The 17157-nt window shown below is 41.5% G+C and overlaps 1 protein-coding gene across 5 annotated transcripts in view; it reads right to left on the bottom strand.

Moving 5' to 3' along the window:
* The window catches only part of tenm3 (teneurin transmembrane protein 3), a 690209-nt gene that overhangs the window by 328032 nt on the left and 345020 nt on the right, over window positions 1–17157 (bottom strand). For all 5 annotated transcript variants that reach the window (XM_079656342.1, XM_079656340.1, XM_079656341.1 and 2 more), the window contains 2 exons: window positions 2643–2762; window positions 1650–1770 (listed from right to left, as the gene is read on the bottom strand). In XM_079656342.1, the coding sequence (XP_079512468.1) occupies window positions 1650–1770; window positions 2643–2742 (221 nt within the window). In that variant the 5' untranslated portion in view covers window positions 2743–2762. The remainder of the gene's footprint in view (window positions 1–1649; window positions 1771–2642; window positions 2763–17157) is intronic.

Here is a 17157-nt window from a genome sequence, read left to right as displayed (position 1 = left end):
CGCTCTGGACCTCAGACTGGAGCAAAGGTTCACCTTTAAACAGGACAACGACCCTAAGAACACAGCCAAGATAACAAAGGAGTGGATTAGGGAAAAGTCTGTGAATGTCCTTGAGTGGCCCAGCCAGAGCCCAGACTTGAACCGGATTGAATATCTCTGGAGAGATCTTAAAATGGCTGTGCACCGACGCTCCCCATCAAAGCTGATGGAGCCTGAGACAATCTGCAAAGAAGAATGGGAGAAACTGCCCAAAGATATGTGCCAAGCTTGTAGCATCATACTAAAGAAGACTTGAGGCTGTAATTGCTTCCAAAGGTGCTTCAACAACGTATTGAGTAAAGGGTGTGAATACTTATGCACATGTGATATTTGAGTGTTTTATTTTTAATTAATTAGCAAACATTATTTAAAAACTTTTTCATTTTGTCATTATGGGGTATTTTGTGTAGAATGTTGAGAAAACAAATGAATTTAATCCAAATTGAAATAAGGCTGTAACGAACAAAAATGTGGAAAAAGTGAAGGGGTATGAATACTTTACGGGTGCACTGCAACCATGCTTATCTGGAGTTTAACCTTTAATGAGCAGCTCAATTAAAACTCTTTAATAAAACCTCTTTCTTGCTCAAAGCCCTGATGGATGTACGTAAGCAGGGCAAAAGGTGAACAACAGTGAGTTTAGTCCAACGTGTTGAGGCCACAAAGGGAAATCAAATCACTTGTATTATGTATGACAATGTAATTAACTTTCATTAAGTACACACACTTTGGAAAAGTATACAGCTGGCATATTCAACCAGTCTGACAGATTATTCACTTTCTCAAAAGGAACAACCTACCCAGGTCACATGTGTAATCAGTACCATCTGCTTTTATATCATTTATGTACATACAGTTAAATAACACAAAACAACTCATCATATGGGTGTCTGGCACACAGTGATGAAGACAGAGAAACCTTTATGGGATGGCATGTGAGGCCAAGAGACAGATGGTGTTAAATGATATTATTATTATATTCAAAACATTCATTTAGATTTAATTTCCTAGAACCTATGGAAGTGGCAAACACATTGTTTTTGCCGGTCTGCTATGGTGACATACAAAGCCTGTGCTCAACTGATTTATGGTGGATAATTCACTGAGAATAGAGCAAATAATATGTAGTTCAATCATTAAAGTACAACACAAATAAAAAGTTTAAACTATATTAAAACAATATTCATCTATTCATACTGAAAAGCTAACACCAACAAATAGAAAACATTAAATCCATAATGTAGCTCAGGAACTACTGACTAACCTTAAAACTGTGCATTATTTCAAATGTTTCGAAGATATTCATTATACCCGGGATGTGCTTGTTACACGAAATAAATAATAGCTCACGAAAGTAGAAACCATCATAGTAAAATACAGCTTTTATACATTAAAACTGTGGACATTTTAAATAAGAAGGTAAAATAGCTTGAATGCTCCCTGCTGAAGAACAAGTGAAGCAATCAGTCTCTCTCTGGAGTGACAACCAGAGATGAGACTGTACTAAACCACTGAAGTCCCCCCTGTCAGTCTACTCAAGACATTTTCATTTAAAGAAACAGTTAGTGCGAAAGTGATGACATTAGTTTAGAAGTGAGGCCGGGTCTGACCTGGTCTGGTCCTGGTGCTGGTCGAAGGCCTTGAGGGTCTCACTGGAGGAGTAGGACTTCTGGGTGGGGACACGGAGCCCCTGGGAGCCAATGGCACAGTCTTCACTGTCCCCGGATGAACCTGGCACACAGACACACAAATGAGCAGGGAGACACATATACAAGAATAAAACGTGCCATCAAGAAAACACATTTTTTACCCATTGTGGTCCTTCCTCCAGACAGTATTATTAATAACACTCTTTATCGCTGTTTAAATCATACTCAATATGCAAATGTTTACAGTACATTATGTTCATGCATTTCTGAATGATGAATACGGCTCCAGTTTGTATATATGTTTGTCTAGTTTATTGGCTGTAAAAATGTTTACACTTCAGAATCAAAATATCTTTATTGTCATCATACATAAGTATAATGACATTATGTTGGCATCAATCACTGCAGTAATATAAATGGACACAAATACATAAAAGCAGTGATAAAACAGAAGTAGCAGCAATACACTACAATTATTAAATTAAATGTCAATGCACATTATGTACATATTTGCACATTTTACTTAAACATGCTAATATACAGAACTACAAAATGTGAAAGAAACTGTGCGTTCATAAATAGATGCTACATTTTGTACTGAAATGACAAGGTAAGGAGAGGTATTGATTATCAGATATTTTTACAGCTATGTTTTGATGGCTTTAACATCTCCTGAAACTAAGCATCCACGTGTTTCCTTTGGCTTAGATCTAGCAGTTCATATGTTTATATTGAGCAGGTCCTCTTTACATAGTCTCCACGCTGAGTGCCATGTTTCTACAGGTTCTGAGGACATACTTATCTCTTCCTCTAGAGAGGACCTTTCCCTGTATTATGTTCCCTGAAGGCCACCATATATTCTCCACACTTTGGTTAAAGGAGGGGTTGGGGGGTTTCAGGTGGTTCAACAGATGATTGAATAAAGACATGACTGTCTGAATGAGGGGCCCTCACCAGTGTACGCTCCCTCCTTGTCCTTGCGGCTCTTGGTGAGTGAGCAGTATGGACGTCGCTCCTTCACTTCCATCGTGCTTCTTGTTCTGCTGGCCAACATACAGGCATGCTGTTGTATAGCTGCAGGGACAGAGAGACAGACAGGGACAACAAAAGGGTCACAGAGACATATAGGAAGAATTCCTAGAGTGTCAGGGTTGTTTGACTAAACCTGCAAACACACACAGAGACAGAGGAGTAAGTCAAGGCTTTATCCAGTACTCAGTGAACTGCACAGCTTCAAGGGTATACACGCACCATGTACTCAGTGTTTTTTTTCAATCTCCTATATCTCACTATCTTTTATTCATATATCTTCTCTTGTTCCACACATCATGAATGATGATTGGAAATTGGAAAGTCACAAACAGAGAGTGACTTTAACCTGACATCAGTGTATATTAATCAAGGACGAGAACTACCATACGGTGTTTACCGTATGTGCTCCTGTGGTGACTTGATTAAAAAATCTCTATCTACAGTGTGTTGACTGTGTGTGTTTCTGTGTGATCACTCAGTGGTTTGGTTTGCCCCGCTGGTTAACATACCAAAGAGACTCATCATGCCGTCAATGCACGTCCAGAGTGTTCTTAAAAACGTTGACAAAAATGGAAATAAAGATTCATATTTTGGGTCAGGCTGGATGGAAACATTGTTTGCAGGTTGGATCAGACATCGTGTAGTCGGTCTCTTTTCATTTGGTTCATCGATGCAACTCTCTTTCAGCAGATTCTTCAGTCATACATTTAATGGAGTTCTGCAGTTTACTGATTAGCAAACACCCTCTAAGAAGAACTTAGTCTTCTTATTTTGAGGGGAATTGTACATGCGTTTGATGATTTAACACTAACAAAACACTATGTTTGCATGTATTGTTTGTAATTGCTGGGCAAATGTATTTGTTCAAGGCCTTTTGTGGCCATAGTTATGTTGAGATATGTAATCTAAAATGTTTGTGCTGTACCTTGTATAAGGACCCTCTTGAAAACAACACGGTCATCTCAAGGGGTTTATCCTATCTAAAAACATGTCAGTATAAGAAGAGCAGGAATATGATGTGACAGAGTTGCCCTCATGCCCTTTAGTTTAAAGGAAGGGTATGTCCTTTTCAGTTTTGATGGCGGCTTTTCTGGCAATTCACTGTTCAACTTAAGAAAGTCAGTGGACAAGAACATAAATAGACATGAGGAAACCTAGCTACTAAAGTAGAGTCAAGCTTATGTCAAGCTATGTTGAAGCACTTATTTTAACTGATATGATACACATTAATTATACTCTTATGTATGTAGATAGTATAAGAAATGTGAAGAATTTGACAGTTTAATGGTGGAGCTATACACGCATTTTGATAGATGTCTTGTAATGCACTGTTGAGGAACCTGTGACCAAAGTTTTTCATTCATTGCATAACTACACCGTAGTTGTGTACAGTATATGATATGTCAATAAACCTTAGGAAATCTTGAAAGCTTGAACGGGATGTGCAAAATAGAAATTATATACAGTTTTTAATTAACTATTAGTAGAGAATAACGATTAATGAATATACTTTATAGAGATCTGCAGATAAATGTTTAGTCTTCTCAAGCACCAACTATCAAATATCTCTCCTGATTGTTGGCACTTGACAATCACCTTCCCTGAATTTTAAAGTCTGATTTAAGGGTTGTTTATATTTCACATCATTAATCAGAATCTGCAAAGTAACTCAAATAAATGTAGTGGAGTAAAAATACCAGGTTAACCTCTGAATTGTAGTGGAGTAGAATTACAAAGTAACAATGAGCTGTCATGTGGGTATGCTGCCCATTATAGCGATGTTCACCCATTTAGTAATTACATGTTTTAAATTTGTACACACCAATTTGTTTCCAATCGCCTAAACCTCCAGTCAACTTCTAAATTGGGAAAAACGAAAACGTCTTTTAAAACTACAATTCCCAGTAGAGACGTACAATAGAGAACATGTTGCGAAACACAATAGCCAGCATGTGTAGTTCTGGGGGGGCGTTCGAGTCCAGTTTTGAATAGTCTGCCGTGGTTTCGTTCCATTTCAAAGAGTTTGACGCTCGGCATAACCTTGGCGCACTGCCACTCCAACATCTAATCCCAGAGCTTGAAGATTAATCACGGGGCTTGTCAACGGGACTGTAGTCCCAAACGATAGATGGAGATTATGGGTAGTGTAGTGTCTTCGGCCATCCTAAACTCTGAATTGTTTTTCCGGATATCATATCGCATTCACACCATATCCCAATGTGCATTGCGGCTAAAACATCCAATTAGCGAACATGAAAACATTCCCAGTTAAACATACAAAAACAAATCGCTAAATAAAAAGATAAAACACTGGCATGTAATTTACGTTAGAATAAATAGAATGGTTTTGAATAATAGATGAGAGTAAAATCTACATCACTTTACAGCCCCGCCCACTTTTGGGGAAACCAACGCTGTCATTTGAACGGTGATCAAGCCTGAAGCCACAGAGATCTTCTGTTACTGTCCTTTCTTCTTAAGAGAAGTACATAAACATGTAACTCTGGATTTGTTTTAATGTTTGAGGTGCAATAAACGACACAGCAGGTTTTTGGCATGTTAAAACTATTATTTTCTGCCTCGCTCATGAGAGTAACAGCTGGAGAAATTACAGCCTTGCCTACTGATTTCAAATGTGTGCTCTAAAATTATATTTATAAATGACTATTATCATTATTATAAGCAAGACAATAAGTGGCAAAGATATGTAGGAAATAAACGTATTTAAGATACGTTCATATCAAACGTAACATGGGAGAAAATATGTTTCTAGAAGATATGTAGAAAATAAACGTATTTGAGATACGTTCATAACGAACGTAACTTGGGATAAAATACGTTTCTAGCTAAACGTAATTGAGAATGCAGTTTAGTTTAGTTTTAGAGACAGGGTTGTACAGTTGGTAATGCAGAAAATAGGCATTGTTAGGTTACAAACAACAAAGGTAAAATAAAAATACCGCTTTAACCAGTTGGAACTCTGAAAATGAACTTTTCGACTAATGAGTTTGTTGGCCAAAGAACGATCTTTTACATCTTGGGAGAAAAACCCCTCTAACATTGCATGATGTGAATACATGTTACTTGATTAGACCATCTGGCCTGTAATGTAAGTAAAGAAAAACACAAAAGTGGAGGGAGTGGAGCAGTTCATTCATCTTGCAATGTTCCCTTTAGCTTCATTATACAGCACAGAGCAGCAGGGATGCACAGTCAATGTGAAGTGAAGAAAACAAAAAAAACGGATACAAGTCTCAATAAATAAATATGAAGTCATCTGTTTAGCAAAAATACTCTTTTTTCCCCTCTATTTCATTTCACAGAAATCTAAAAATCTTTGGAATTTCAGACAAATACAACTGTTTAAAAATGTAATCTTGGTTAGTGTTAAACACTATTCTTCAAATATTTATAAGTTAGCCTTCATGCAGTACTGCTGATTGTGGGTTTACATAGGCCTGCTGGTTTTTGTGCTGCTCTATGCTGACGTACGAGTGATGAAGTAGAATTGATCCTGCGATGGGACGGTAAGCTGATGGGATGGATCCACAGGCTGTCAGCACTTCTTTCAGTCATGTGTGCGTCTCCGGATACTCTTAGAGTCGCCAGCTGCTGTCACTGCTGAGTTTTACACTGATAGCTTAACATGAAGGACAGTATATCACCTGGAAGCAGCTCAATGCAAATGAAACAGTGCTGGTCTTTAAAAATAATCTACCTTTCATTGTTTGACAGACAGGTGGATATACAGTAAATGAGAGAGAGGGTGAGCAGGAATGTTGTGTGAGCACAGAGGAATCACACACATGAGGTCAAGAATGACAGAGGACACAGCATATATATCATTGTGGTAAATGTGTTAATACAAATAAAATAAAAAGTAACATCAGTATGCAGACATGAAGAGAGGTTATACATTTAAACCAGAAACTATTTTGTGAGGATTAATGGTTTTTGTGTCCATGTAAAAGCAGTAAAAAACCGACAGGTCAAATTTGACCGAGAACACCAAAGTAAGCTTGGAGAAAGGAACACGACAGGAGGGCCAAGAAAGTCTGAAGGAGATGCAAGTAAAGACAGCCAGTGGTGGTCCCTGTGCTTTATAAGCCCTCAACTTAATCTGAGACACTGAGCCGTAAATCCCCCACCTTCTGGACCTGCGCTGCATATGTGTGTGTGTGTGTGTGTGTGTGTGTGTGTGTGTGTGTGTGTGTGTGTGTGTGTGTGTGTGTGTGTGTGTGTGTGTGTGTGTGTGTGTGTGTGTGTGTGTGTGTGTGTGTGTGTGTGTGTCTGTGTGTGTGTGTGTGTGTGTTACGGACATGTGTTGTTTGTGAGGTTGTCTCCTGATGCACTTCGCTGTCCGAACTACTTGGTTTGTGCATACTATTCTAGTCTGATTTTACCCATCTTATTCATTATAGCTACTTATTTTCCATTCAAAGTGTGTGTGAGTTAGATCAGAGCCCCCCCCCACCTGCAGGCTGTGGACTGCCGAGGAGCAGCAGGAGCTGGGTTTGGAAGGCGAGCAAACATCAAGAACACCAACGTATAAAGACATGCTCACCATGGAGCCACTGTGGAGCCAAGTGCTAATGAGATACATGATATTCATATATTAACTGCTGATCTGCATTGGGGTGGATGATAACGGTGAGCCATGTTGAGAGCAGGGGCCCTGTTGGCAGGGGGGCCCTGAATCATTCAGAGGAGCAGGAGGTGCTGGGTATATGTATTCTCTCAGAGCTGTTGTTGAGAATGTTGTTCCTTCTTATAAACCAAACCACAACAGATAAAATACTCCACTACATTAGCATTGGGCTTTTTTACATGCTCATAATATTACGTCATGAATATTATGTTCTTAACTGACCATATCTGGTGCATTTACACAATAGTGAGATTTTCATTAAAACAGCATAAAATCTCATACAAACTAGAACCACAACTTCACGGCTGTATGCCTCCAGCAACAAGTCCAAAGTGTTTCTGTCCATATCTGTCCAGACATGTTTGTGACTTGAGCTATGGCCAAAAAGGTGTTTTGTGAGATCACAGAGAGTCAGTGACCTTTGTTCCGATGCATTTTAAGGAGGTTCAAAGTGGACGAATGTAGGACAGACAACCCATAGTATCATTAAAACTGCCTGGGCTGTCCGACTGTAGAAATGTCTATCTGTCTGTTTGTCTTCTTCTTTCATTTTAATATCTTAGGAATTAGAATTCGGTGGCCATAACTTCAGCGTAATGTGCTATTTCTGGTGACAAAAGTGATGACATTAAAAAAAGACAGTATTTAGTTTGGCTTGCTGTCCTTAATGCTTACCATAAATATGTCAAATTAAAGCACATTTAATATCAATATCCAGCTCTGGTGTCAAGTTGTTTATTATTTTATCCGACAAGTCCTAATACAATCAAAATGTGTTTAATATAAACTGACCAAGGAGGAAGCTCATGTACGTGCCAGTCTCTGTGACTGACTCAGTGAACATTTAGTTGTATATGTTCTGAGATAAGTACGTCAGTGATGAAGCGTTTTGAAGTATTTCAGTTTGTGTGTCTTTAAGGTTGGCTGAGTGTGAGGAGAATGTGTGTGTTGAGTTCCCACAGTCGATGCCGCTGCTTCTGTTAATCACTTTGCTATTAATGTTGTGTTCAGTGAAGTGCACGGCTTCATGGATCCTAAGAATGCACACATTATGCGCTCAGTGACATCCCTCCCTTTTCTTTTTCAATCTTCTCTATCTCACTCTATCTTTTATTCATATCTCATTTCTCTTTCCTGTCTCTTTCCACACATCCTGAATGATGATTGGAAACTGAAAAGTCACAAACAGACAGACAAATGTCTCCAGCAGCACAGCATCCCACTCTGTCCAAACACTACCTCAGTGTCTCACATTCTGCAATAGACCCAGAGTACACACAATATATTGACTGAAATGAAAATATATTCATGAAAAGTAATACAAACTATAACACATATTATAAAGGTATATACAGATAAGGTAAGATAAGATGGACCTTTATTGATCCCTAGGGAAGTTCAGGTGTAATAGCAGCAACAGAATAAGAGGGAAGCAGACAGTAGAAGTGAGAATACACACAGGGATAATAATAATACAAAATATGAATAATTACAAACATGAGTTAAACTCTGATCAGGTAATTGTACATAAATACAGATATGTGAACAAAGTTAAATATATATATATCAGTGGCGAACCGCATTTATCAAAACTGGACCTTCTGTAGACAAACACACACACCCCGCCGTGCATTTTTTTTTCCAACACAAAACCACTCAAATGTAAGGAAGAGGATTAGGGCCGCATTATTTTTTTTTTTGGGAGGATTTGAAAAAAAAGTTTTGTTCTGAGATTAAAGTCAGAATTCTGACTTTTTTCTCAGAACAAAAAAAAAACGTTTTTTGTTCAAATCCTCCCAAAAAAAAAAATCATGTGGCCCTAATCCTCTTCCGTACAAATGCGTAGTGCATGGACAGAGAAAGAAAAATCAACGTAACACTGTAATATTACAGATCAACAACACAGATATGATTCTCATTTATTCATTTTATTTACCTTTTATAAAATTGTATTTATATAATTAAATCGATTTTTTATTTTTTTTTATCTGAGTGTTTCAGGGTATTCTCTGAACACCTTGAAGGCCCTGACGGTTCACCACTGATATATATATATATACATTTGTGCAGGTACTAGTGAGGGGGAAACTCATATGTGCATTCAGTGCAAATATTATTATTATTCAGTGCAGGTAATGTTTGATGGGTTACATGGTTAGCCCTTGATTCAGCATCCCCATTGAAAAAGGAGAATGATCACCTTGCTTCTGGCAGGCAGTTCCATAATTGTATTGAACCAAGTTGCCTCTGCAGGCCCGGTCCTTGTATTTGCATATCTCTTCATACAGGAGGAGACAGCCGATCCACAGAGAATGCCTCAGCACCTGTCGCCTCGATCTGAATCATGGATGAATAAGATGTGATTTGAACACAGCGAGATGTTGAAACACAGGTGCAAAGGAGCATCGTGAAAACCCAGGAAGTGTCCAACAATCCAACAGGTGTGTGCCTCACATGATTCAATCAGCTTCTCTCTGTCGAGGAGCCTCTTGTGCTCCAATTGAGTAGCTCCTTCACTTCGAAGGAGAAGCTCTTGTTTTTGGAGGCTTCTTCGCTGTTCTAATCAAAGGACAGTGCAAGCTGCGCCCAGTATGTAGATCTTCTTTGGGTACAGTCTGTACACAACAGCTGTCTCACAACTCCACCTGAAACACACTAGCTTTCTCACCACTGCACTCCGTTCTTCTCCTGTTGGCAGCTTTACAGAGCGGCACATTGTGTTGGTGCTGATGGCCTGTAGTCTGGTTGGAGTGTGTGAAGGCTGCAGGTCAGCTGCTGCTGCTGCTGCTTCTGTGGATGGGCTGGTCATTACGCTCACAGAGGCAGGATCACTGTGTCCTGATGTTGAAGCAGCAAAGAGCTGTTAACCTCAACAATTAAGCTAAGAAGTCCCTCTGAGTCATCACAACAGTGACCCGGACCAGGATAGACGTTATACCTGGAGAAACTATTGAGAATATATGAACATCATCACTGAGGGTTTTTCTTCCGCAGGGGTGGTCGCTCCAGCTAACCCATGTTATACATCAGTAGCTTCACTCAATTGAGCCAATCAAATGGATTGTAAGTTTGTGAGAGAGTGATGTGAGGGAGAGAGCATGAAGCAGCTGAACCCGCCGCTCTCTGCAGACACACACACGGTTCTTCTGTCTAAGTACACTAGACCCTTTCATCATGTTTCGATCCACTTATAGCTGAGTCACCTTCCTCCACTGGGATCACATTAATACCAGGTTTCAGTTCAGACTCACCACTGAGCCCCTACACATGTGCATCAGAACATATTAACAGCATTCAAACTGCAGCCACAAGCCCATTTATTTCTGTAATGAAACATAACAATAAATGATAAGAGGGGAGACCGTATTTTATTCAGAAGAGTCTTTTATTTGAAGTGTAGGCATTACGTTCAATGCAGTAGGAATCTTCATGGCAAAACTATTACTTTCCGTACAGGTGCCACAAGTTGCATTTGTGAATATGTGTGAAGAACTACATTTTGTAGAAATGATAGGGAGATCTAGGTTGTTGATTTTATGGAAATGACGTAGGATTTAGTAAACAATTTAGATCATTTTGCAAGTAAGCGGACCTCTCCAATTTTATTTCATGGTACAACATATTTGCCTACACTTACACCTAATGACAAATATTAACATTATCTCACTTTCAAAGAAACAGATTTCTCTAAATCGGACATAGAATATATAGTTTAGCATTTGTATCTAATCCTAATCCGGTATCTGCATAAGAAATCTTAATTCAATAAAATTACTTATCAATATTTTTGGCTTTATCAAAAAAGATGAATCTGTTGTCTGGGTGGGGGCCTGCCCAACGACAGCCTCTTTGTTTGTGTTTGGCCCACCCACATGTGGACAGGAGGGGCAGTGGGCTTGCTCTGCCTCCTACCCTGGGTTAGGAACAACTTTGCCCTCTTCCTAATCTTCTTCTTATCGCACTGGCATAAATCTAGAGTGGCCCACGTTGCTTTATTTGTGTGCATTGTTTGTCTTTACAGATGTCTCGGGAGCCCCCCCTCCTGGGTGTCCAGTAGGTGTTGCCGCATGGAAAGATCAAGTTCATCATTTCTGAAAACAGTGTGCTCACCACCATCGACTACACAACACAGACTGAGTGTGGCAGCAGACAGCGGCATGTGAACAGAGAGATTACCGAGCAGAGAGTCTGCTGACAGAGCCTCCATGCAGAAATCTGATTAACAACCGGTATATGTGACAGCCACCACGCGGCTGTCACTGAGTAAAACATTTGCATATTTGTTGTCAGTTTATCATCGTAAACAATGGTGAAAGCAGAGCGGCTCTACAGATTGAGGCACACACATGCGTCCTGACCACAGGGCACTGTTTCTCTGGCAATGTAACGTGCGTTTATGTGAGGTACTATAAGTACAAATCTCAATGAAAAAATGGTAATCAGAGTAGCACCTTGGGATTGCTGTGGGCAATGAAAGGTGCTTTAGAAATCGAATGTATTACTATTATCATTATTATTATTATTATTATTATTATTAGAGGAATAATGAAAATAAATAAATAAGAAAGAGAAGGATGAAAATAGTAAAGAGGAGCATGTTCTGGGCATGTCTTTACAATATTCATTCAGAAATTAAAATGATACTAGACAGAAAAAACACTAATTTTTTGGACTATTACATTAAAAACACAAACTTCAAAACTTGTAAACTAATACAACTAGAAAATGTCTAAATCTGGACAACTGTTATGATACGATCTATGAAATATGTGTGAAGGAAATAATCACCTTTGCCATGATGCTTCAGGAGAGTCAGTTTGCAGAAACATGGACAAATGACAACAGCACATATTCCAGAGACGACCATGTACTGTTTGATAGGGCTTCTGTACGCTGACACATTTGATTGAATCTAAAACGGAACACAACCCCTGTGCACTATTTAGTTTTCTTTTCAGTTTCTCTTTTCTATTTATATTATGAATTATTAATATTTTTTTTGTTATTTAGCTTGCTATTTTTGGATAAATTCATATAAAAATGTGTCGATTGATCAAACTGTATCATGAATACCTTGTGATACAAATAAAGAAATAAAAAAGTAGTAGCAGCATGGAGGACAGAGAGGAGACAAAGTGAGTAAACTAAAGGAGAAACAGAGACGTTTCAGAAAGCCATAGACCGGCCGCATTGAGAACATTGGGCGCTTTCACACCGGAGTACTTTTCCCACTATAGTTCCGATATAGTTCCGAAAATATGCGTTCACACCAAAAAAATCCGGAACTAGAACTTAGTTCATGAGAACCTTTCCACCCCACTGCTAGAGAGCCAACACGTTCTCACTCCCAACCCGTCACATATTGACGGACGGTCAGGGCCCCTCCCCGTCACTCTATTACGGATAGGGTACCCCTTGGAGTTATGGGGAGAGTAGGAGCTCAGAATACTGAAATCTGTATTGTTTCATCGTTTTTTCCTTCTAATTTTGTATTATTTTCTAAACCACACACTGTTATTTACTAAACAATAACACATAATTATCCTTGTGTTTATTTATTTGTTTGATTAATAAACACAAGTTGGAGTCCATCAGGACCGAGGGTCGGTGCAGCTCATAGTAGTTGCTTTAGAGAATGTTACACCCGGAAGTAAGTATTTTCTCCGCTTCGCTTGAAAAACCCTGTGATAGTCCTCAAAATCTGTGATTGGATGTTTGAGTGTGCGCTGAGGGTTACGCCGAGCGTCGAACAACACTTTGAAATGGGATGGAACCACGGCAGACTGTCCAAAACTGGATTTGAACGGGTCCACCCCGTCCCCCCCTCCCCCACCCCGTCCCAGAACTACACATGCTGGCTATTGTGTGTTTTGCAACATGCTCTATGGCACGTCTCTACTGGGAATTGTAGTTTTAAAAGACGTTTTCATATTTCCCATAATAAGAAGTTGCAAGTATTAAGCTGTGTACATCCCTGGAGGTTTAGGTTATAGGAAACACTCAAATTTAAGACATATAATTAATAAATGGGTGAAAATTGCTTGTGCCCATAAAGCCCCTGTCACACTGTCCCGAAATTGACATCCGATGGACACACGATTAAGGAAATGTTCAAATTCGGCTCTGATCATAAAAAAATCGGGCCATTCGTGAGGGCATCTTAAGCCATCGCATGACCGCCGGTGGAGTTTCTCAGGCCCCGGCAGCAACTTCGGGAGCGGTGGCAACATCTTTGGCATCACAAAGCATTCCCGAAGGACCTTGTGAAGGTTCATTTTCGTGTTGACTTCTTGTGTCCATTTTGCCCTTCGTAAGGCATTCGTGAGGGCATCTTAAGCCATCTTATGACCGCCGGTGGAATTTATCAGGCTCCGGCAGCAACTTCGGGAGCGGTGGCAAAATCTTTGGCATGCCAAAGATGGCTCTGAATTTTCTACATCCAACTCACAGGTTTATCATTACTTTGAGAAAAAAGATTATTAATTTTACCCTTTTCGAAGGGAAGATATGGTCATTTGTTCTGGGAATGTCATTTTCGAGCCTGAGACCTGGAAAACAGGCTAGGGGTCTAACAGGGTACACTTCACACTCACTATAGCAAACTTGGCAATAAAACAAATAATTCTGAGGCTTTTACTAAGTAGAAGAACGATAGTTACGGTTGCAACGACGGTTCTATGAGTCCCGGAAGACCGCCAAAGACGGTGCTTTAGCACTGGTCATATCCATCGCACACATGCGCAGTTCCAGTACCAATAAAGTCGCCTGTGACCCACGTGACACCGACTACATAGGCCGGCATCATCAGAGGATCTGTTCCCAGAATCTTCTCGCGAGCACACAATAATTCTGAGTGACAGGATACTCTGGTGGTCATCCGGGACTCATAGAACGGTTACAGCCGTAACTATCGTTCTATGTTGTCCCTACTGACCACCAGAGGTGGTGCTTTAGCACTGGATGACTTATACCAACCAGGTCATGAAGAATCCAAGCCCTTGCTCACTACTGGAAGCAGCGGAGCTCGGCAAAAGGACCGCGCCCCAAATAATGGGGAGTGGCGACATTAACCTGATAAAAACTGGAGAATGTGCCAGAAGACGCCCACGACGCTAATGGTCTCCAGGGTCACAACTCTCAGGGCAGCCCAAGATGTTGCGATGCTCTTTGTAGAGTGGCATCTCAGCCCTGATGGCAGGGGGCGGCCACTGGCCAAGAGATGTGAGATGGTATCGACAACCCAGTGGGGGGCGCCGGTTAGGCTCTGAGGCAAGAGGCCGCCTAGAAGGCCGGCGGCCGGGGGCACGAAAGCCCCCGGGAGGCGGATGAGTGGGCCGCTGGGCAGTGGCGTTTTCTCCTGGACGCCAAGGGAAGCCAGGCTTCCCCTGTTTTTTCGGATTGTAGTTATAATTTTAATAAATAAATAAAAACACTTCGTTTAGTTTCGGAAATTCTTTGTTGTGTGTTGCTGCCGGCCCGTCTCTCCCCCATTCTCATTGAGTATTTTACAAAGAGTGAAACAGCGCCCCTCTAGATGTTATTGTGAAACAGTAGATTGCACTCTCTGTTGCGAGAGGAGGCCAGCCGAAATTTGCTTCCCTTGGTGAAAAAAAATGGAGGGATTGACCAATCTGATGAGGCTCACGTCATGCCCCTGCCAACCTGTGATTGGTCAGGGCCATGCCAAGGGAAGCCAGAGGCGGCTGGCTTCCCTTGCCTCACAATCCAATCAAATCGCATCAACTTAGTGGTGCAGTGACGCGTCCCAAAAAGCGGAAGTAAGCTGCGCTCGGTTTCCCTCGACAAAATAGCAATGGGATTTCTCCATAGGATTTTGGAAAATAGCTCGAAAAAAGGTCAGTGGAAAACGAACCTGTTAGGTAAATGCACGTTTTGTTCAGTCGGATAATATCCACATGTCTACCCTACTTTTATAATTTTCTAATCATAAATCTAATCGATAGAAGATAGATAGCGTCACTGCACCACTCTCACCGCAGTGAGAAAGTAGCAAGCAACTGAAGCAAGAGCAATTATGGGGGGTGGAGATTTGGAGTATTTCATCAAAAATAATTGGACTAAACTTCCGCTGCAGCAGCAACAACAAATACAATCTGATCACAGGCCAATGCCCAAACTGGAGCTGTGTACAGCGAGGAACAAAGGAGCGAACCAGACGTAAAACGTTAAAGGTCTCCTGATTTAGTTTGTGAATGAATGCTTATTAGAGTTTCGGCTGGAGAGTGCGCGCGGACCTGTCGGTCAGATAACAGGCGTGTTTAAGTCCTGCATCTGTATGATACAAATGTGTGTAAAATGATACCAGGCGCTGTAATCACTCATCTGGTTACATTATTACATTGACCACCACACCCCCCCCCCCACCCCAAAAGAAAGGACGTATTATTGGCTTCCCCTAATTTATTCCCCACGCCACGCTACTGCCGCTGGGACCTGCGTGGACCACAACTGTAAGCTGGTGGCTGAGTGCGGCTTCTAGAGGGGCCCCTGGGCCTGCTGGGAGTGGGCACAGGCTTATGAAGATCCGAGAGCTGCTGCCTGGTCAGCCTAGCTTGGGCAGCATGGTCCAGTGCCTACAGGGCAGCTGCCCCTCACAGCTCCCCTGGCTCGACTGGCACACTACGGAGGACATGTCTCCGACAGTGGTGACTGAGCAGGCCAAACCTGGTGACGAGTCTGTACCAATAAGGACATAACTCGTCCCAATTCCCTAGCTAAAGGCTTGCAGTGATGAATCACTGAGGCCCAGCAAATTAGGCTCAGCCGGAGCCTGCTGCAGAGAGGTAGAGACAGCCAGCATCAGATGGGAGAGGGAGTTCCCGTTACAACCCGTGCGTGCGGCTGTGTCATAGGCCTTACAGATCAGCTCGTCTGTGACCCTGCACTCAATGTTGTCATCAGACGATTATTAATCACTCAGCTGAGCTTCGCTTTCTCACCATGACCCTGTCCATTAGAATTACCAACAGCCCCATGGGTAAGAGAGTGTGTTTAAAGCTGCCTCACCACGGTCACCCTTCAAACTTCTGTAGGGAATAACACACACACACACACACACACACACACACACACACACACACACACACACACACACACACACACACGCACGCACGCACGCACGCACGCACGCACACACACACACACACACACACACACACACACACACACACACACACACACACACACCGACACCGACACCGACACACACACACACACACACACACACACACACACACACACACACACACACACACACACACACAGTCACTGTCCATCTAAGAGGCCTTTGGGCAAAACTTGCCCCCTATTCCGTGTTGTGACCAGCTGCACACACACACACACACACACGCACACGCACGTACGCACGCACGTACGCACGCACGCACGCACACACATACACACACACACACACACACACACACACATACACACACACACACACACACACACACACACACACAGACACACACACACATACACACGTACAAACTGCACCTTGCCATGCATCAACTTCAAGTTTAGATACAGGAATGGTCTCCCCTCTTTTTAAATGCCAAAGTTATCAAGAATAGCAAATAAACACTTAGGTCGCATTCACACCAGCCTTGTATATTCCAGTTGAGTCCAGTTTAGCCGCTTGGTGCGGTTCATTTGGGTTGGTGTGAACACAGTCCGAGAACTCTGAAGTGAACTAAACAACCGGACTCTTGTCCGCTTAAAAGAGGTGGTTTCGGACCGCTTGCTAGTGAACTCTGGAGCGGTTCATCA

The sequence above is a fragment of the Notothenia rossii genome (assembly GCF_949606895.1).
Source record: "Notothenia rossii genome assembly, chromosome: 1".
NCBI lineage: Eukaryota > Metazoa > Chordata > Actinopteri > Perciformes > Nototheniidae > Notothenia > Notothenia rossii.
The sequence above is the reverse complement of the archived record's forward strand: the minus strand, read 5'-3'. Positions and strand labels throughout refer to the sequence as shown.